The 22,748-nt window shown below is 40.7% G+C and overlaps 1 protein-coding gene across 1 annotated transcript in view; it reads left to right on the forward strand.

The window, feature by feature from the left end:
- MYH9 (myosin heavy chain 9) overlaps window positions 1–22,748 on the forward strand; it is a 70,245-nt gene that overhangs the window by 23,079 nt on the left and 24,418 nt on the right. The window contains exons 4-12 of the mRNA XM_064702479.1: window positions 7,945–7,972; window positions 8,696–8,789; window positions 13,758–13,850; window positions 14,548–14,611; window positions 15,155–15,253; window positions 16,111–16,254; window positions 19,149–19,244; window positions 20,336–20,454; window positions 21,572–21,724. Coding sequence (XP_064558549.1) covers window positions 7,945–7,972; window positions 8,696–8,789; window positions 13,758–13,850; window positions 14,548–14,611; window positions 15,155–15,253; window positions 16,111–16,254; window positions 19,149–19,244; window positions 20,336–20,454; window positions 21,572–21,724 — 890 coding nt within the window. The remainder of the gene's footprint in view (window positions 1–7,944; window positions 7,973–8,695; window positions 8,790–13,757; window positions 13,851–14,547; window positions 14,612–15,154; window positions 15,254–16,110; window positions 16,255–19,148; window positions 19,245–20,335; window positions 20,455–21,571; window positions 21,725–22,748) is intronic.

The following is a 22,748-nucleotide window of genomic DNA, read 5'->3' on the forward strand; positions in this document are numbered from 1 at the left end:
TTGTTGATATGAATATCATTCCCAGTTAGCATTTGAACTTACCTGCCTTGATCTGTTTAACTAGGTTGGCAAAGATTTTTTTGTGTGGTTTCACAGTTACCTGTGTGTGCTACAAGACCTGTAGAGATTGTTTTAGGGTTATTTATTGCCTTATTTCCTTGTTTCAAAGGGTAGCAGTAGCATTCCAATGTCTGCTACTGGGAGTGAGGGTGAGTAGTAGGTTGTTGCAGTGTCTCTGGCGCTGGCTAGCCTCGAGGGGAATGGAAAGCAACATTCCTATTCCACTTTCTGGGTTTTGCTCAGCGTGGGGGAGGTTTGGTGCTGCAGCCAGTGGTATGGCAGGAATCTGTGCAGAGAATAGAAGATGAAAGGGTCGGGTGCTCCACATGAGCCAGAGGCATTTAGGATTAGGCTGCCTTCCCTAGGTTACTTTCAGAGCCCTGAAGACTGGGAATCCTTCATGGCCTGGAGAAGGATAGCAAGCTGACTTGACTCTGACTTCTGTCAGTACAGGGTGTAGTTATCTCTTAAACTGACAGTGTGGAAAAGCTTTGCCTGTTAAATTATTTGGACTCAGACTTTTTGTTGTTGTTGTTGTTGATTTTCAGTCAATTTATGGTACTTATATAAGCAGGGCTTTCAAAGGGATGGTTCATCAGGAAGGGAGAGGAAGATTAGAGTTTTGTTCCAACCTCTGCTAATCCACAAACTGCTTAACACTTTTCAGGCGTCTGTGCTGATGTACTGTGGGTGAGCTTGATCTTTTTGTATCTTCTGGTTACTTAATTGGCAGAAGTGTCAGAGCACTTAGATATTCCAAGAGATTATATTGCTTTTTGTTAATTTTCCCCAGAAGTACTTTCTTGAAGAAATAAAATGGTGAAGGGCATGTTCAGAGTGGGTTGTTTATTGTTATTGGGGTTTTTTCCTTTTTTTTCTCAGACCCAAGACTGTGACTCAGAAATGACATGAAAACATTATTTTGCTACATGTTACCTAGAGAAACTTCCTATGCTTCAAGACAGAACTCTCAAAAAAGTGTAACATTTTTGCTTTTAGAGAAAACAACGATTTGTCTTAATGTTTCTGTTCCCTGGGTAACCTGGGAACAGATCTGCATTCAGAAGAATTATTCTTCTGGTGCTAATGATTGAAGCACAGTGCCTGCAAGTGGAGTGGTGTCTTGAGCAAACAAATCATTATTCTAATGCAGTATACTGAAGAGATACATTCTTTACCTCAATTCACAGTCTCCAGGGCCTCAATTTAGAAAAACATATTTTAAAGCTGTTAAACAGCACCTGTTTGTCTATTTGGAACACGCATAGAGAATTTTCTGTGTCAGATAGTGATAGAAGATGTGAATTTCATTGGTATCTGGAACACGGTATCTGTTTCAATGGCCTGAAAAGTATCTGAAGCATCCGGGATAGGTTAGGTCAGTATGGTGATTCTGGTCTACAAAGGTTAGACCTGTTCAACTAAGATGATAGGTAGGAGAGGGAATAGTCAGCACATAGCTGATGAATATATTCAGTCTTTTTTCTTAGCTGGTTTTCTCCACATTATTGGAGAGCTCCTAATGTTTCACGTAACAAAACTCTGAAAATTACTGCGCAATGATTAAACCCTGCTTGACCTTGATGGATTAGTCTGCAAAGGGACCTGTATGCCCAGAACTGTGCTGGTGTTCACTTGGCAGTTAGGTAGTCTCTGGGTTTGGTGTTTCAAAGAAAAAAAAACTGAAGCACAGTACCTTGGTGATCTTTTAGTGATACCTTGTTACATTAAGCGAGGAACCGCAGTATTGTAAGACAAATCACTTGCTTTGTAGATCCTCACGCTCACCTTGGGACCACATCTGATTTTCACAAAAGACAGTCCTCTAGATCTGCTCCTGTAGAATATAGACCTTCAAGTGTTTTGTTTGTAATTCTTAAATGTTTGCATAGTTCTCTAAGTTTCCTAGCTAGCAGAACAGTTCTGCTCTAACTTTCTTGCTTCCAAGTAATTTCTCAGCTTGCTTCTTAGCATTGGGCTGCTATGCTGCACTATATAATGCCCTAGCCCAAAGTGCATTTTTCTTTTCTATATAATATTCTGTCAGTGCTTCTCACTTGAGACCTGCTCAGGTTATGTAGAGGCACACATGTCCCTTTCAAGTTGCATGTAAAGGTCAAGTTCTATTTCCACTAAAACCCAAAAGAATATAACTTGTGGTTTCAGAAGTGTGTTTTCCAGATTGGTCCAAATTTCTCATGCAAAGGGCAACATGAAATTTGGATGCTAGTTATGGAAGATACTTGTTTTGGTGCAAATGACAAGAAAGTATGTACATTGTTTTAAATTTCCTTAAGAAATGTTTACATGCTTTGAATTACTCGAAATTTCTAAATCCAGCTCTAAAAATCTGTGTCTTGAGATGTGGTTTTCATGAGAACAGGGAGCTAAAAAAGAGTCCAGTTGCCCACTTGTTTTTTAGTAGTTACCACACCCATTTTGCTTCATTCCTGTGGACCAGAGCAGGATTTCTCTGGCAGTCACTTATGTAATGGTTCAGCCCCTGCTGCCAGTCTCCCTCCAGTTCACTGTTTTAGTACCAGGAGCTGCCTGAGCTTTTTGCAGGCTGTATACTAGTTTTTCTTTTCTGTCAGAACTTCATAAACATTTGCATAACCTAAAATTACAGCTTACAACTTGTTTTCTGCTATCTCCGGGTTCAGTTCAAGAGCTCTAGAGAAGGGGAGATGTGGGCTCTAGTCCAAAAATGTCTTAGGGGAATAAATATTTCCATTTGAGCCCGTAGGATATATTTCATTTTGAAAAATGAAATTTACTTTTCTCCTTGTGACTGTTTTCAAACTTCAGCTAATGCAGAGCTAAATCTTGGCACTGCAGTATTTCTGCAAACTCAAGTGATTTCTTTTCTCTTTTTTTTTTTTTTTTTTCAAACGTCTTGAAGCTGTATTGTTGAGAGCTGTCTTGGATATGCTATTTTTCTCCATTTGATTTCTCTTTTCTCTTTCTTTTTGTACTTGATGATAGCTGTTAGCATTTTGAGACTTCTCTATAATAGGTTCTTTAAATGACAGTGCAAAAACGGATTCTGGGGCTTTGTTCTGGTGTCCCCTGGAGTGTTTCTGATCCCATTCAAGCCAGCATGTAGGTTAAGGCACCACAGTGAACCTGCTTGATTGGGTCTGATGCCAGTGGGGTTGTTCCCACTGCGGAGCACAGTGTGTCAGGTCCCCGGGGCTCCTCCTGCCTTAAGAGCCCTGAGGAAAGGACATGGGATGTAAAATTCTGTTGATGTTGGTAGAGCATTTTGAGGAGGCAGTAAAGAGCTGGAAGCACTGCATGTTTGAAGCAGTTCGTGCTTTAGGCCAGCTGTGTAGCTTGGCCGGCCGGGCCGGGCTGCGGGCGCTGGGCTGGGAGCAGTAACGGGAGCGGGGCTGGGCTGCCCCGGCCTGCCAGACGCTGTGGTTCAGGGGTGGGTGGTACCATGAGCTATGGTTAAGCTTTTAGCCTTAATGAGTCAGCTATAGGCAGGGGACTGCAAGCCAAGCCTTTGCCTTTCAGCTCCACTTCCTCTTAGCTGCAGAGGTGATGTCACCATTGTGTGAATGCTATATTACTTCTCCTTTTATGGAGATGAACAGGCTTGAAACGAGAGTCACTCATGCAGAGGAAGTGGGTGATAAAGGCCTGGTAGGATGTTCTGTAACTGAGATGAGGAGCTTAAATTGCACATTCTCTTCTAGCCTTCTAACGTTTTTCTTTTCCCATCCCAAAACATTTAAAAACAAAATTCGAGACTTTGGAGCTGTATTAAATTATTAATTATGCCAATGTATTTGACCACAGCAGTTCAGCATTCATTGGTGTTTTGCAATAGTATATTTGGTTGAGCACTTTCTATGTAAAAACATGTCTCTCTTGTGAAAACAAATTTTGGTTTAATTAAGTTTTTAGAGTATGCTAAACCAGCGAGCAGTCTCAAATGCAGTCTTTTATTCTTGGTCAAGAATAAGTTACGTATTATGGGGTTTTTTACATAGTAAAATTAATCTGATCTTATTATACCATACTGCTGTATAGCTTAAATTTGAAGGATATTTTACTTCCTGAATTTCTGGATGTTTGAGGCGGCTGTGTCTTGTGATCACTTGAATGCTATGGTGATGAGAGCTGAAGAAGAGCCTAGATAAAAAGCTTTCCTTGTCAGCTGGTTTGAAATACAGAACTGTTGCTATAATTACTAATGAGTTGTTATTCTGGATTGTTTTTAATAAGTGACTCTGTTTAGAACTGAAAAGCAGGTGCAGATTTCTTTTAATCAGACGTTTCTTGATTGTGTTATTATAAGCAACTGAGTTTATGGTACCCAGCACATTCTCTTTTGCTGAGTAGGTTGCTTGCACAACTGACAATGAAGTAAAGGCAAGTGCTGACTGAAGTAGTGCAGTACGCCCATGTTGAATGATCCTTTGGAAAAAAAAAAAAAGGAGGGGGGAGGTGGCCTCTTGCCTGGACAACTGAATTATTCTGATTCATGATGGCACAAGTCAGTGTCATATGGAGAACAAATATTGGCACTCGAAACTGTTCCTAATTTGAAGAGTATCTAAGAGTTATGCTTTGTATGCGTTAGCTCTTTGCCCCTTTGGTCGGCTCCAGTTTCCTGTTGCTCAACACATTATTTGAGTTGTCTGTCTATACACAATTAGAAGAATTCCAGCTATCCCAATGAGTGCTGCTTTGCAGTCCTGGGAAAGAATTTCCCCCGGATTGCAAACAGGAATGTTGCCTTTTATGGCAGTGTCTGCGTGCTCCCGGAGACTTGCCTGCACTCGCAGGTAGGATCCTGCTGACTTAAAGCAGAGGTGACTAAGGCAGCTGCAGTGGGCCACCAGGAAAGTATGTTGGGGGAGGAAAGCTTCATGCCAAGAGGATTTCAAACACTGTGACTTTTCCTGCCTGACCACCTTTCAACACCATGCTCTGTGTTAGGGTGGGGAAAAATCCTGTAGTTGCCTTTGGGACTCCTTAGGGTCAATCCAGGGTGCTGTGGCTATCTTGCCTTACTGGAACAAGGCTGGAAAGAACTTCTCAACCAAGTATGAGAAAACTTGGCATGATCGAGGAGTGTTCAGTGCCAAAGAACTGCTTGGTGTTATTATCTGATGGTGATAATCTCTTTTTCTGTTGAACAGTCAGTTTATCTGTCTGCTTATGGGTATTCTTTTGCTGGATCATCTCTAGGATGGAAATGGGAAGGCAGGTGCTATTCAAGTGCCTGGGGCTCCACAGCCTGTTTGAGAAGCCCCAACTCATAATTCCAAGGTCAGAGCTGGTTACCAGCAATAAGGACCACCTTATTTAGAATTGCCTTTTTAAATTTTTTTTTTCTTTCTCTCAAATCTGCTTCTTAGAAGAGCCTCTGTAGTACCTGAATGTGAGCATAACCTTTTCTGGACAAGTGAACTGCTTGTTTTTATTCAAGCTTTTGAAAGTCAGGTGTTATTCAGAGGCACAGTCTTGTCCTTTCACATAGCTGCTTTGTGGTGCAGAATTGTACTCAGGTGCTGTACTACTGAAGAATACATTTCCTTAGGCAATCCATAAATGAGTCATTAGTTATTCCCCTGATCCACCCTCAAAGTGCCCAGTCATGCAGAGGGCTGGCATGTGCCTGCTGAGCCCTTGACCCACTGGGAACCTTAAATGTGTGAGGCCTTTGGAGCTGGCTAACATCTATTATTGGCCTGGCCTTCAGCAAAAGGGGTGTATATCTCAAAGGCAGTGAATAAATTCAGCACTTGAAAAAATGAATATGCAATTTAAATAAAGCTGCAGTATCTAGTTTTGAAGGCTTAAGAATTTGCCAGGCCAAAATTGAGTGGTGATTTTCTTCTACTTGCTTTCTTCCAGGCTTGGGGCTGATCAGCTCTTTCTGAGAACAGTATTAGCAGGGTAATGGCAGGTAATCTAAGTTTTAACAGGAAAAAAAGCAGATTATTTTCCTCTCATTTTTTGTGCTCATCTACATACAGTCAGTTTCCAGTAAAGATGCTTAAGAGCAGGAGCTGCATATACTTAGCATGTGAGCTTAATGCTTCCATTATCAGCTTCAGAATATTTTAAGATGGAATCTCAAACCTGTTAGGTTTGTCAGCTTTCATTATTCCACAAAAATATGTGCAAAGGCTAGATAAACTCCTCTCTTTTTAAACTGTGTGTATGGGAGATTTTTCTTGATTAATGTGGCATTCAGGATGCTAGTACTGGAAGGCTAAATGTGCTTGCAGCAGCAGTATTTAATGGTATAGAAAAGGTTTCAGGTACTTGAGATCTCTCAGACTAGAAAGCCTTCTCTAATTACAGCTCAATCTCTTTATCTTGCACAAAACAACTTGAATGCAGACTTAATTATATCATCTAAGCACTGTCTGGTGGGAAGAATACTGAGCGTTCTTGGTTTCTCTAAGCTACGGGGAAAAAGAATTAAAAGAACCAGTAGCTAAAATGTGGAGACAGTCACACAAACATAATGGATGTCACTAATAATGAAAAACATTATTAGAGAGATCCAGTGAATTGCATACTCTCATGGATGTTTGGGGCTTGCTTTCTCTCTCTTTAGAGAGTAGATGTTAGCCCAATGCAATGAGTGGAAAAAGGAAGTGGGAATGCCTGAATTACATCTAACTGCTGCAGTGTTACTGAGCTTCTCAGACTAAATAATCTGTGAGTCCTCTGGTCTTGATTTAAAAATAAACAAACACCTAATATCAAACCAAAAAGCCTCCCAGCCTAATGGGGATTTTGAGTTTGGTGGCACAGTGTGTTCTGAGTGCCCCAGTGGCTCTTGTGGGCTGTCAGTCAATGACTTGCTGTGCCCACCTGTTCTGTGTTTCACTGTCCCTGTGATGACTGCAAGCTACTTGAGGCTGTTCTGGTGTAGGCACAGGCACTCTCCAGTCTTCCTAGTGCTCCCAGCTCATTCCTGGTGGTGTGAAGGAATGGGATGGAATCTGGGTGGAGGTAGGTGGGCACAGGGTGGAGGGCAGGTGTAGGAAGTGAAACAGGGCAGAATAGGTGGAGTGTGTGCAGGAGCTGCGGGATGAAGGCATGGTGGAAGGACTGGTCAGGACTGTGCATAACGAAGTGAATGCTGGCAGGAGGTTAAAGATGTGGGAGAAGATAGTGGTGAATGGGCTGGGTGAATTAAGTTCTGTAACTGGAAAGATATCCACAGCTGGGAATTGAACACAGGCATTAGTAAGTCTGCTGGTATGTCAACATGGAAAAGAAAAGGTTTCTGTTGTTACCAACTGCTGTGTTAATACAATAGGGGATGATGCCACAAACAATCAGCTGTATAAGATGTAGGCTGCTGCTTAGTCTTCCAGTTTTTGGGTCCTGTCTGTACAAAATAAGTAACAAATATTTTGTCACTGAGTATCCAGTGTTTGTTTTGGTCTGAAAGCATCTGTTTGATGTGAATCTTTGGCACTTTGGGATTTGTAACAGTTGCTGTCCCACTTTCCCCGTACCTCTTCCATTTTCACTGCTCTGCTGATAACTTTTGTAAGTCAGTATGGGCCCACTGCAATAGGGGCTGAAGAACAAGTAGATGCTCATCACACTGTAGCTGTGTGGTAAAGAAACATTCAGTAGGAGACTTCTTTAGTGTTTGTAGAAAAATTGTAATGCAAATAATATTCTTCCTGGATGAAGAAAACTAAATTGCTGTGATACCATTATACTTTGGCATATGGTAGGAGGTGGGTGTCTTGCCAGAGAGGGGGTTACTTGACTGTGATTCTGAGGATATTTGTTCAGTGTTTACTATTTCCTGGTGTCTTTGGTGTTGATTTCATTCTGTCAGAGAAATTTTCTTTTAGAGTTCTAGTCTGACTACTCTTTTAAAATTTCTTCTAGATCGAGAGGATCAGTCCATCCTTTGCACGTGAGTAATTCCAATTGTCAGTTTATCTGCATGTCAAAGTTTGTGTTTTTACATTTTTGTAAAAAGGAAGGACTCTCTTAATTTTAAGTACTGGAAGTGGAATTACAGAATTAGGAGAGTCAAGGAAAGTCCCACTACAGTTCCTCCAATTCCTTCTGCAAAATAATTTTTGTAATAAATGGAGGAAGGGTGGCTTTGAAACAGCCCTTTGTGCTCAAACTACTGAAGAAATACAGCTTTGTCAATGGAAAAGGCTTGGAGTGATCCTTCAGACTTGATGCAGCTGTTATGTTTAAGTGCATGCATACTGATGAGGCTGATAGAGTAACAGATACTCTTGATGCAGCAGTTTGTCTTCTAGACACAGTAAAATTGATTGGCCCTCAGCCATGCTTAAGGAATTGGTATGTTTCTTCTTGCAGTCAGGAGGCTTCTGTTTGAAAGATTTACTTCATTACCTTTCACCCCAACCTCTACAGCAGCCTCCAAGCTATTCCTCAGCCTCTTTGACAGTCTCTGTATCCAAGTGACTAGAAAGCACTGTTCTTTATTGCCTTCCATGTTGCAGTCCAGCTGCAGCCCAGCTTATTTTCCCTTGGTTTTAAGGGAGGTGCTGTAATGGCCAGAATGCAGTTAAGGATGTCAGTAGCCCTTTTGGGATTAGAAATATGATAACGTCCCCTTACATCTTGTTTGTTGATAACTTGTAGATTTTCTTTACAGAGGTGAATCAGGAGCTGGTAAAACAGAGAACACCAAGAAGGTTATTCAGTATCTGGCTCATGTTGCTTCCTCGCACAAGTCCAAAAAAGACCAGGTAAGACCTAGGTTTAATGGTGTTTTATTGCTCTGCAGACTTTGGACATTAAATATGTATTGGCTGATGTTGGTAAAAGACGTATTGCTCAGTAGAAGCTTAGATGGTAACATCTGTCAGGGGATTGAGGAGGTCAGTGAACTATGAAACAACAAGTCTGTCAAAAATTGCAAGTCAGGGAACACTGTTCAAAGCCATAACTCCTTTGAATTCGATGGATCTACAGTGGGCATAAACTCATCCACAACCCCTTGGATTCATGGGCAAATGCATGGGTAAGAGCTGCTGTAAATGCATCATCTGTACTGATCTTTTCACATGGTTGTATTGCTTATAACCAGTGTAGGTGGTTTAAAACTGATCCTTCTGTGGGGAAGTTGTCTCCTTTCTTCTGTGCCATTATAGATTAGGTCTGGCCATTACATGTACTGTCTCAGAACTGGAGAATACAATGATAGGCTAGTGGACATCAGCTGAAAACTTAAAAATTGTAGGAAAACATTAAAAGGGGGGAAACCAAGTGTTAGCAGCACATGAGAGGAGGGTGGTGATGATGGTGGGAGGACTTTAAAGATGTCTCACTTATATTTTTTTCCCCTCCCTCTCCCCCGATGGACTATTGCCGAATTCTTCAGTTGTATCCTCGTAGGTGAGCTGCACGTTTACTGCACGTTCTGCACCAGGAATGCATTTTCTGTCCCATTGTGTGATTTTTTTGAGCGGCTTTTCACTCCACACCAATATCACTTTCTGCAGCTAAAACAAATCCATAGACAATTCACAATTTTTATTTTTTTTTGTGTGGTGCACAGTAATCTTTTTGTAAGGATGTTCAGTTGGAGACTGTAGTGATATCAAGAATACTTGTGTTCTGTGCTCAATACTAGTTTGCCTTTAAAGTTTTTCTTGCAGGATTTTCCCAGACACATACCATCTTAGAAGTATTCCATCAGGACGATAGGACTGGACAAGGCTTTCCTAGGCTCTTAAGCATATATTGTGTGTGATGTTCCTAGTAATATTGATGTCTTTAAGTATTTAGCCAGGGAGTTTTAGAACTTGTTAGCCAGATCTGAACACGTTGGAAATGTTTATTAATGAAAGCCAAGTGCTAGGTGTGTCCACTGCATCTCTACATGAGAGTTTTCCTGTAGCAGCTTAATGTGTAGGCATGTCTAATGCATGTAGAGTATATAAATAAGAAGGCATTTCTGCATGCAGGCACACTGTGTGTGTGCATGCACATAGTAGTAACTAACTTCTGGAATTCTACCAAAAAACCCCAATGTTCTATGTGCCAAAATTTCAGACATATGAAGGCTTTTTCCATGGTCTGTCAGTAGCTGTATTTAGAAACATTCTTCTTTTTAGTTTTTTTAAGTGTGGAAAATAGAATCATGGGGTTGAGTTAAGTATTCTTCCACTGCTTGTCCATGAGTAAAGTTTGAACTGCTGAAGCAGGACAGACAATCTGCTCAGGAGAATAAAACAGTCCTAAGTAATGGACTGGTTGGTGATTTGCTGAAGCTTGATATCAAATTTTTTTCCCCAAGTTTTGATTTTTTTCAAAAAGTCCTGCTCCCCATATTTTGTTACTAAACTGACGTTACCAGAGGGGATTTAGGCTGAAGACTTTGTTAATCAGCAGTGAGTGCTCTGCAGCACTTCCTTATGGTGCAAACTTGGAATCAGAATATAGGAACTTATGAAGATGAATACATTTAATTTTTTGAGGATCTCAGGTATACTGGTCATGGAAGACTTTTGTCTTTAGGCACAGAACTAAGCAAAGGATATTGTAGAAAGTAGTGGTACTTTCTTTACTGTGAACTTTTGGATGTAAACTGGTGTTTTTCCAAATGCCAGAGCAAAATCAGCTTTATAAAACATACTTTTTAGCTCACTTGTTTTGGAGGTAGTGGTGCATTCCACCATTCCCAGTGCATTAGTATATTCAGCTAAATAAGCTTCTAGCTGCATGGTGTGACTGCTATGCACACTAAGACTCCTTTTGGGGGGGTGTACTGAATCTAATGATAGAAACTTTTTTTTTTCATTTATTAAAACTTCTATTTATGGAAGTTGAAGTCAGTGTTTTTCCATGTTTAATCTCAGCTTCTTTACTGCCTTATTAAATCATGTAATGATTTTTCAAGATGTGAGTGTTTGCAGCTAATCGGAAATCTGTGGGCAATAGTAGCTGATATTTAAATATTTGTAATGAAACTTTGGTTATGGATGATCCTTCTCCTTTCCCCATGCAGCCACTGGTGTTGGGATTTAGTTATTTGATAATCTCTCACATGACTGCAGAGAAAAATACAAAAGCAAATCCCTAATGCGTAAAAAACAAAACAACAAACTCCAACAAACCAAACAGCCCAAACACCACCCCCATATTTTTTTTTTAATTGTATGCTGTTAAAGGTAGATATGATTTCTGGATGCCTTTCTCCATACTTTCTGAAGAATAAATAGCTGGAAAGACTTCTATCTTGCTTAAAAAACATTTCAAAAAGTGTAGGAGATGAAAAAAAAATTCAGTGCAAGGTAGATGTCAAGGATTTTAGTTGCTTTAAATTTGTCTTGTAATTTCAGAGCAGTAGAAAGACAGCATACTGAAAAGTGTTAGGAACTGCCAGCCACAGGCTAACAGACCCAGTGGCTTTTTCTGCTGCTGTTTTCATGAGGAATATTGCACATACTTCAAATGAATGCCAAGTGTTAAACAAATTTGTTTCAGGTCAAGGAATGGGAATTACAAGTGCCAGGAAATTGGCAGCATCTTAATGATAGGTACCCTAGGATTTTTAGAAAGCTTGGACAGCTCTGTCTTGTAATGGTTTTGCTTTGCAAAATTACCTATTGTATAAAAATAATGAAGTATCTTCCATCAGTGAAAGGTGATAATCAAAATTTAAAGTAAAAAATCTCCAACAAACTCCACCCAAAAACTTACTAAAATTTTTAAAACATAATGGAATTGCCTTTTAAACAAAGACAGCATGCAGTGAGGAATGGGTACAGTAATTGCAGACACGTAGCCCTATGTGCTGTTACTGTGGCGTGCTGAGAACTTGGATTTTCCCACTGTGTCATGGTGCTGAGGCAAATCAGGAGAGCTCAGTGATTTGACCAACTCTTCAGCATTTTCCTTTCCCCAGGAAAGGAAAATGCTTCATATTGCTGTGAGGCCAAGCTGTCATTCTCTATGCATATTGCTACCTTGGTGTTTCAAGAGGCCTAATCACCTCTAAACTGCAATTTACCAACACCTACTTGAAACTAATGACACTTTTTCCTGAGGTACTAAGTAACAGTAGGGTCTATTATATGTGGATTTGCATAAACTTCCCGTCTTTGTGTAGCTACTATGGCCTCAGTTTTATTTATAGCCAAATAATTAAAATAGATTTGATGTCAAAGCCTGATCTCTTTTCCCTCCTTGTTCCATTTAACTGGGTTTAAGTGCTGTGTTGCTGTCACCTCTCACTTGAATAGGAATAAATTGCCGTTAGAAACAGAGGCCTAGGGCTTCACTGCAGGATGGGGAAGAGAAATGGTTTGAGCAAAGAGCATTCCAACTTCAGTACGTGTGGCAGAACACAAGGGGAAATGTGACCACCACACAGTTTCAAGGACTGAGCCCTAGTTTCAAGGGTTTTTTTCCTTGCAATGCCAGATGCTGGCTCTGTTGTGAGACAGATGATGTCCCAGCTCAGGTTCTCTTACCAGGGCTAAGCCCCTTGTTACATATACTTGACAGTGAATGGAGGTGTTTGCAGCAGCTGCCCCTTCTGTGTATGTGCAGTTCCACCAGGGCTGGGGATCTTGTTTGGACTTGCACTTTGCAAGCATGAAGTGATTGTGGAAGTAAAAAATCAAGACTTGTAGTTCATTGTACAGGTTCTCATATATCTTCCTCCTTTTTTTATTGCCTGTATTTTTAGAGACACTGTGTAAGAACTAATCTGTCTTTGAGAACAAATGGGAACAATTTTCCTTTAGAAGTAACCTTAAATAGTTTCCCCATAAATTCCAGTTCTCACAAATCAAACTTCATTTCCATCTGTTATGCACAGGCAGTCTTGAGTACTTACTGATAACTGCTAAAAAGAGAAACATTAATCTAAACTGTAATTTTGTGTCTCCAGAAGCTTTTTAGTTGATCTTGAAATATAGAGAACACCATGCTTTTTGCACAGAGGACAAGTAATTTTTCAAAAGTGCTAGGGATACATGTAGAGCCTGCAGGGAAAGGTGTATATGCTGCAGTGGCCTAGTACTGGGTAGAGATAAAATTTCTGAATTTCTTTTTTCTACAATTCTAGCATTTTGTATTCCTTGAGGGGAGAAGTGTGTGAATATGGCAGCAGACTGCAAACAATCATGCAGTTTGTGGGATACCACTAATTCTCTTTTTTGTGTGTTCCTCCTTACAAAGGAGATTTTTGCTTGTTTGTACTTTGTAAGATGTAGACTTATAAGAAGTGCAAGCATTTTGTGTTTGGTTTTACAAAACATTAGATTTTTTCAGACTAACTGCTTAACCTACTAGTAGCAGTGTTCAGAGCTGTCTTTTAGTAGCAAGATAGGATTTGCCTCACTGTTGCAGGCTCTGTGGCAGAACACTTCTGGGATGAGGGCCTGGTCTTGGATGCTGGTATGGTTTTCACTTTGTCCCTGGGAAGTCTGCGGGATGTTACAGCCAAGTGACTTTGAAGGGCTTCTTGCTAACAGGAAGACACACTGGGAGGAAGGGAATGAGGCTTATTTATGAATGTTTCTGTTTAACCCAGATAACTAATGAGTCTCCTTTGAAGGTTTAAGTGATCATCTCCTAAGGTTTAATATGGCTTCTCTGCAACAGATGCCAAACTAGTGTGAATTGAAACCGCAGCGCTGGTTTGACCCAAGGTTAATGCTGTGAACCACTACCTACTTTATTAATTTTGGATTTCTCTCTAGGGAGAACTGGAGAGACAGTTGCTCCAGGCTAATCCCATCTTGGAAGCCTTTGGAAATGCCAAGACAGTGAAGAATGACAACTCCTCAAGATTTGTGAGTATTATTATGTCATGAGTTTATTCAAAAAGTGCATCAAAAGTGTATTTTATACTTTCCAGTGTTCTGTTTTTGGGTGAATTGCTGTCAGAGATAGAGTAACTGAGTGACTTTTTTAAAATTAATCTGGGAAATTAATTTCATTTGGTGAATTATCCAGAATAGATCTTTTAGATCTCTAGAATGAAGAAACCAGATCCTGTGCCAGGATCACCTGTGCTGATTTTTTTTGTAATCATTACAGTTGGTTGTATCCTAGAGAGCAAATACTCGTCTTTATTTTGCTTGTTCTGGAGAACAGTGGACAACATCTGAGAGGCAGGTGGCAGAGCTGGAGCAAAACCAAATTAAAATGGTTGAAGCTAACACTGAAAGGGATGGAACTGTCAGGGTAGTGTAACATGAAATTCAAGGGACCCTGGTTGTGGGAAATCTAGGTTGAAACATAAGTGAGTGTGAGTTGTAGGCTGTCACAATGACAGAAGTGTCTGGAAGTGCTTGGTGTCTTTTTTTGTTCAATTGCTCTTGTGATCAGTAGGCATTGCCTATTGGCTGACCTTATGCTTTGCCTAAAACCTGCCTGACCTGTTTGGAGTTTCCTTTCCTGGATTAAAAAGAGAAGGTTTACCTCTGTTGTTTACTGTTGTTACAAACACAAAGAATACTAATTTTAATGCTATTGTCTTCCTCTTAGGGCAAATTTATCAGAATCAACTTTGATGTCAACGGCTACATTGTTGGAGCCAACATTGAAACCTGTATCCTTTCTGTAACCCCTTGAAAGTTTCAAGGCTCTAGAGGCGTCAGGAATGGTACCTAGCAGTCTCATCACCACTGACTTAGGTTGAGAAAGCAGTTGGAACCACTCTAAATTTCTGCTATCAAGATCACTGTTGTAGTCTCCTCTTTCCTCAGTAGTATTTTGTGATCTTTGTGATCATGGTGCAGACCTTTTCTGAGTTAATGAATGAATTTGAATCTTAAGAGGTGAAATGCAAGCATAAACTGCAGCAATATGAATAGGTATGGAATTTCATAAGTCATTCTTGCTTCTTTCCAAGGCAAGTGGGGATTGATGGCATCAGTTTTTATGTTTCTTACCAATTAAGTCTCTCTTACCATAGTTGTCATTCAGAGGCTGGCAGAACTGAGACCAGAAGCTCAATGGGTTATTGACTGATAACGATTGCTAAATCGATACCCCTGTCAATTGGTATGAAGAAAACATCAGGTAGTTTTTTCTCCTGCCATAGAGTAGGAAGGGATTTGTATGTCCTGTCATGGGCCTTGACTCTCTGAAGATCTGCTGGAGAAGTCACGTGCAATTCGCCAGGCCAAAGAGGAGAGAACCTTCCACATCTTTTACTACCTGCTCTCTGGGGCAGGGGAGCATTTGAAGAGTAAGTATGATTGTGTTGTGGTGAGGGAATGCCATAGCTACAACAACAGAGGGTTCAGAACACTTGTAGACAAAGACCTGTTCCTTCACAGTTCCTCCTTCTCTGCCTTTTGGATATGGTCAGCTCTCCTCCACCTCTTTCATACACTCATACATCCATGTGTCCTCCCCCTGCCCTTCTCAGTTCCTGAAAACTTGCTGCTCTGGTTCCTTCCTGCACTTGTCTCCCTGCCAGCAATGACTCTACGCCCTTCCTTATCTAAATCGCTGTCCCATGTTTAGTCTAGTCTTGCATGATGTAAACCATTCTGGTGCAGGAATGGTCCTGCTGTGATGCACTCGGTGTGTAACTGAGTGGAGCAAATCTGCAAGCCTCTGAGCACCTCTAGCAGTCTGGGATCCCAGCACACCTTGTTTTAATACCTCAGCATGGTAATGTGGGTCTGTGTTGTGCAAGAGCTGCAAATGAATCTGCAGGAATGACACAAGGAGAGGACTTTCTCATAGCTGCTACTGTTTTAAGAATTAATATATGAACTTTTATCTGACTTGAAACAAATGAGGTATTGAAATTAAAGACAGATTTACTTTCAAGTTAATCCCTACTATTGACAGATTGAGGACCTAATGATGCTTTGGTGGAGTAGGCCAGAGGAAGGAATAGCAAGAAATAACACAGAAAATTCCTGTGTTTACTAAAATATATTAAATGTTCAGCCCAAAGTAAAACTGAGCTTAATCCTAGATTCATCCAGCAGCTGGTAGCATATGCAAGTCAGAAATTTGATATTGGTGGTAGCTTGTTGTCTGTTTAAAAAAAAAAATGCATAGCAACTTCTTTCTCAATTCTTTCCTAAGATGACCTGCTGCTGGAGCCTTACAACAAATACCGCTTCCTTTCCAATGGGCATGTTACCATCCCGGGCCAGCAGGACAAGGACATGTTTCAGGAGACCATGGAGGCAATGAAGATCATGGGAATCCCAGATGAAGAGCAGATAGGTATGAATATGCAAGGAATGAAAAAGGGAACAGGCTGTGTCTCGAGATTTTTTTTGTTCTGGTGTTCTTTTTTTTTGTTTTGGTTTGATTTGTTAGCTTTTTGTGTAGGGATTTTGTTGGTTTTGTTTTGCTTGTGTCCATTCCTGCTCCCCCTGCCCTGAGTGAACAGTGTGCAAGTAACAAAATTCAGTGCCTTTGGAGTGACCCATCTCAGGATCTACCAGCACAGTTTCAGGTTATACAGTTAACTCTAGAACAAGCAGCTAATAAAAACATGCTTCTGCTTGCTGTTTTTGTTCTCAATCTGAGGCTTGTATACCCAGTTTATGAAAAACACATTGAAGATACAAGAATCCCCTTATGCTCTTATGCAATGCATGGCTTGTGTGCTCCCCCTACCCCTTAGCAGTGGCTCTAAAGCATCTGATCCAACCACTGCTGGATTAGTCCTTTGAGAATGGGCTGGTCATAGTTCCTTTCTTTCCAGCTTAACACTGAACTGCTGATCAGAAATTAATATTGTCTGATTCTGGGAGCACAGTAGCATGACAGTGAAAACAGAAATGCACACAGCCAGCACAAAGCAGTGATACACATTCACCAGAGCTTCATGCTCGCTCATTCATTATCTGCCCCGCTGGTGGGAAATCAGTGTTCTGCAAAGTCTCACCTTCGAAATGTGTGTAGTCTTCTAAAGCTAGGACTGTTACTCTCTACCCTGAAGCAAGCAGGCATCTGTTGTGGTTTGACATCATCTCCTCTGCTAGAGTCTGCAGCTCTTGTGGCTGTAGGGAACATTTATTTACCTGTGCCTTCTGCTGTTTACAGTCCAGCTGTTAAAATCTGTGCTGTTGTTATTGACAGTTTAATACATTTCTTGATATCCTGAATCATCTGAGACTGAAACTTCTGTATGGAGGTGAAGAGAAATTTGTCAAAACCAAAAAAAAAGAAATGGTAGCCTAATTCATTGTCAGGGTGTCCTGCTATGCTCAGTGTTTTGAGTTGTTTTTAATGTATGCTCTAGGGTATGTCTTTGCTGTCATGTAGATGAGTTATTGGTTCCAGGCACTACAGAAAAAATAGCTTTAATGTTTTACACTTGCTGAGGAGCCAGTGCCCTTTTGCCAAGATCCAGCCTAACCCTCCCCTGACAAAGCTTCATGCCATTCCCTTGGATCCTGTCATTGGTCACCAGATAGACGGGTGCCTCGCCCTCCACTTCCCCTTCTGAGGAAGCTGTAGGATGCTGTGAAGTCCCCTCCTCAGTCTCCTCTTCTCCAGGCTGAACAACCAAGTGACCTCAGTCACTCCTCCTGTGGCTTTCTCTTGGCTCATTGCTATCTTCATAGCCATCATTAGGGCAGTCCCTAACAGCTTTGTCTTTCTGATATTGTGGTACCCAAAACTGCATCCAGGACCTGAGGTGAGGCTACACCAGTGCAGAGCAGAGTGGGACAATCACAAACATATATTTCTTTTCTGTTGCTCCTAATGTAGCATATAATGGAGCCTTTGTTCACTCTCATCCTCAAAAGGATGTTTTCTTAAAACAAATCTTTTTGTGAGTGTTGTGGTTTAACTGCAGTTGGCAACTAAGCCCTACATGGCTGCTCACTCACTCCTGCCCAATAGTATGGAAGAGATAATTGAGATAGTAAAAGTGAGTAAACTCATGGATCAAGATAAAGACAGTTTAACAGGTATAGCAAAAGCTGCACATGCAAGTGAAGCAAAGCAAGATGAGGAATTCATTCACCACTTCCCAAAGGCAGGCAGGTGTTCAGCCACACCCAGGAAGGCAGGGCTCCATCATACAGTGACTTGGGAAGACAAACATTATCACTGCTAACGTCCTCCCCTTCCTTCTTTTCTGAGCTTTATGTGCTGAGCATGATGCCATGTGGTATGGAATATCCCTTGAGTAGGTTGGGGTCAGCTGTCCTGGCTGTGTTCTTCCCCATCTTCTTGTGCACCCCCAGCCTCCTCCAGTGTTATGAACACTTGTTTCCAGCACAAATCCAGAACACAGCCCCATAACAGCTACTGTGAAGAAAATTATTTCTACCCCAGCCAAAATCAGCCTAAACAAGTAGAAATTGGGGGGACAAAAAATACCTTTATTAGAAGATTCCCTTCAAGTGACTGGCAGTTTACTTTGCTCGAGGCAACTGGAAGCTATTGTGCAATGAGCTTTGATATGTGGTGAAAATTGAATTGACACCATCTTCCCTGTCTTGGCATCTGATAGTTTGGCTTTTGTGACGTGCATCATTTGAAGAGTATGAATGTGTCATTAGCAATGGGGTGGGGTGCTTCAGCATATAATTAGTAATAGTTACGGTACAGACACTTTCGCCCACATCCTGCTGCCTTCTGTACTTTACAATGTGTGTCTGTAAGGACTGCAGATCTTGGTCAGGGAACTGAAAGTGTTACAGGGTTAAAGAAACAAAATCTTTAATTGAGGTGCACTCTTAACTGTCTCTTTCCTTTGTTCATCAGTAACCGTTGAGGAAAATTGAGTATGAATTCACTGCATGAGTTTTTATCTTCAAGCAGAGAAGAAAGTGTTTTATTAAAAAATACAGTTGTTGTAGGTAGCACTTAACCCTCAGTCCTGTCTCTTGCTATTTTATAGAGATGTTGAGAATATGTAAATTGCTAGGCTGTGTAGTCTTGCATAGGAATGACAAGGCAAGTCCTTTGTCCTGAATGAGAGTTGTTTAGAGGAGTAACCTTTGGTGTGTTTTCCTAAATTTCAGAACAATTTTTGGGGTGCTGAGATGGGCCTCTTTACCACCTTAAGAAAGATAACTGGGTGATATGGATAACTGTGTCACAGTTTGTTGATGTCTGACACTAAGCTGTTGTTATTATTACTATTTTAAAAGGTCTGCTGAAGGTTATCTCAGGTGTTCTTCAACTTGGCAACATAGTCTTCAAGAAGGAGCGTAACACAGACCAAGCCTCTATGCCAGACAATACAGGTAACCAATCCCCTGCCCCACACCAAAGAAAAGTGCAGCAAAAAAGCCTCCAGGAAGTTCTTGCAAGGGGGAGAATGTCTTGCAGTATGTATGGAATGCCGGAGCCCTGTTTTTACAGGGTGAATTATTTGTCAGAGGAGCTGGCGTGCCCCATACAAATACACAGTGTTCTGCCAGGCGTGTGTTTGCAGCCACCCACGGGCAGGAATGTGACAGTGTTCCTGTGGCAGGGCTAGGCAGGAAGTGCACACCATGAACAGATGAAAAGGATTACTCTGCTGAATATGTGGAGTGTGTGCTTTAAACGAGCTACAGTAATTGCTCCTTCAAACCTATATTATCAGATTTTAAGGATTTAATTCTGTGCTGCCTTTGTAGGTAGTCTGGTAACTGTAAGAGTAAGGTGGTGGGTAGCTTTATGGTGGGTACAGAAGCATGTGTGCGTATTTTAATTGCTCTGCCCATTGTTGAATGTGTAAATAGTGCCATGCTTCACGTGATAGAAGACTATTTGTTGGAAGACTTAACTCTTAGACCTTCATTGTAGATGTACTGCAAAAGTGCAAATGTTGCTAATTTTATCACTAAGGGTTGTTTTTTTTTTTGGCTGTTATTATTTAAAATATGCTCTAAATGCCATTTTAAGGAGGAGAATAAACTGTTTGGGTTTGGGATCTTGAATCTGAAATACAGAGCTGTCTCAAAGCCTAATCAGTAGATGAAGACAGAACAATTAGCTTGATTAAGAATCCATTATCTGATGTATTTTTAGATTGATTACAGACAATGACCTTTCTAAAGCTTCTGTGTAACAATTTAGTTGAATGAGGCTGTTACTTCAAATATATTCTAGTGGCTTCTGGAGAAACTCAGTAAACTGTTGTATGGGTTGCAAGAGAGTTTTTTTAGAGTGATTTTTTGGTTACGAAGGTATTTTGTCTTAGTAACCTGTTCTTCATTTAGTGTTTTTTGTAAGCTGTTTCCTGACATTTCTAAAGACAGTTGTCAGAATGTTTTTCTTTTTCTCTTTCTTTCTGTGAGAAAAACAGAGTAATATGAATCTTTTTTGTCTCCTCTTACCTTATCTTTAGCTGCTCAGAAGGTGTCTCACCTTTTGGGTATCAATGTGACAGATTTCACTAGAGGTATCCTGACTCCTCGCATCAAAGTTGGACGAGATTATGTCCAGAAAGCTCAGACCAAAGAGCAGGTAGGCATTCTCAAATTCTCAAAATGTGAATGAGACCACTTTGGTCTCTAATCTTACTGCTGCACTGCTAATGAATGTTTCAAAGGTTTCTGTAGTGTTTACTAACCATCTTTATGGTGGCAGTACATGGAAAGCACACTTGAATGATGTACCTTAATATATTGCTTCTAACATAATATATTTTTTGTTCATATAATCTGTGTAAAGATGGAATTCACCCCTGTCCCTTAGCACTTTTTCTCTTTAAAAAAAAAAAAAAAAAAAAAGAGAACACAAATCCCCTAAATTTGGTAACCGGCTGTCCCTGGGGAGTTATTTTCAATGTGGTATGCAAGGGTGACATTTGCAAGTTGGTGCAATTCAGAAAGCACTATTTTTGAGTGGGTCAGCTACTAAGATAGAAGAATTTGCTGCTCACCCTTGAAATTTACTAGAAATTTGGTAACACTCTTGACTGGTTGTGCTGTAAATGAAACCTGACCTAGGAGCTTGTGGCCTGCTTGCATCGAGCAAACACCTGTGCTTTCTTATTGCCTGGCTTCTTTATGAACACAGCATTATACTCTAAATAAAGAAACATGGCCCTGTAACATGGAAAGGATTGGTAAGAGATTGAAGTCTGGAAAAAGTCAGAGGTTGCCTTTCCATGCTGCTTGTCCCTTTTGATGTGTAATTTCTTACTACATGTAGTATTTGTGTCAAGCAAAGGTGGGGTAGTGGCAGGGAGGGATTGGGCTTCATAAATCCAAAGTTAGAAAAGAATTGAAGTTTGTTTCCTTGGGCCTATGAAATACTCCACGTTACTACAGTCTTTGGGAGTGACTGGGCATAGTTTTTCTTTCTTTAATACGAGGTTTTGTTTCCTCCAGCAGGTAGGATCCTGAAATTTGGTTTTGACACACTAATTTAGAGACAAATTTTTTGCTCTTATATATTGAATATCACTATGCCATCTACTTTTCATTTGGAATAAGCTGAAATAAGCCTTGTTCAGTGGATTTCCTGGTGGAGAGAAAATGTCAGACTACAGTTGTGCTGCTAGATGCTGAAGCAGTGTAATCTGTGCCTTTCTTTGGTTTATAATACAGCTTTTGATGTTGATGTGTTTGCTGTTTAGGCTGATTTTGCCATTGAAGCACTGGCCAAAGCCACTTACGAGCGGATGTTCCGGTGGCTGGTTATGCGCATCAACAAGGCTTTGGACAAGACCAAGAGACAGGGTGCTTCCTTCATTGGAATCCTTGACATTGCTGGCTTTGAGATTTTTGAGGTAAGGAGATGTCAGGTCTTTGCACTCAGCACAGTTTAATATGGAGCAAAGACCGCAGAAGGAAATAGCTTTACAACTGGAAAATAACGCAGTCTTGATAAGGATGTGAAGCCCACAAAAGGGGGAATCAATATCAAGTCTCATTCAGGATAAGTGTAGGAGAGGAGGAGCTGAAGGAAAGCTGAGGGAGAGATGGGAGAGAGGGAAAATGTGAGCTCTTTCTCTAGATGACGGTGAACTGTTAGGCCAAGCTGTTATGGGATTCTATTAAATAATTTTAGGATGTGGTTTGCATTATAATCTGAAGCAGCCACAGACTGCCATCAAAAAAGAAGTATCCTACCATTATCCCAGCAAGGCAGCTCCTGTCAACCTGTGTTATGTTACACTGGGTCTAACTCATGAACAACTGCAAAGTGAATTGGACCATTTATTAATGAAATAGAAAAGTGAGACACAGAAAAGTTGGCTTTGGTTTTTTTTGTTTGTTTGTTGGTTGGGTTTTGGGGGGGTATTTTTTTTCCTTCTCCCTCTTATTGGTATATCTTTGGCTTCACAGTTGCTGGATCTCATGAAAAGAAGAGGAGAAGAAATAACCATAGTTAGGAATTATTAAATAGGGAGGAATTAAAAAAGGACCACTTTCTTTAGAAGCTGCATTAAGATTTGTGTGGTCAAACGTAAAAATACACTGTGGATTATTAACCTTGTCCTTACCATTCCAAAAGAAATCTGGAAATTTTATAGAAATTTCTCTCACTTTCCTTGCTCTGATTTTATATGAGAATTAAAAAGGGACTTTCCAGTCCACACACTTTTAGGAATTTGTCTTCAGGCTTCTGTTGCTGCTTCTTCCTCTGAAGAGGACTTGCTGGCTCTGCATTTGTGAGAAAAACGGAGTCCTTTCTTGTCCCGGGTTAAGTAGTTGCAGTAACTCTTCTGCTGTTTACAGCTAAACATTCTTTTGCAAAGTCTGAGAACCAGTGTGTATGAACTTCCCTAGGGATTGCAGCAGTGTGCAGTG

Source organism: Zonotrichia leucophrys, chromosome 1A (genome assembly GCF_028769735.1).
Source record: "Zonotrichia leucophrys gambelii isolate GWCS_2022_RI chromosome 1A, RI_Zleu_2.0, whole genome shotgun sequence".
In the NCBI taxonomy this organism is placed as follows: Eukaryota; Metazoa; Chordata; class Aves; order Passeriformes; family Passerellidae; genus Zonotrichia; species Zonotrichia leucophrys.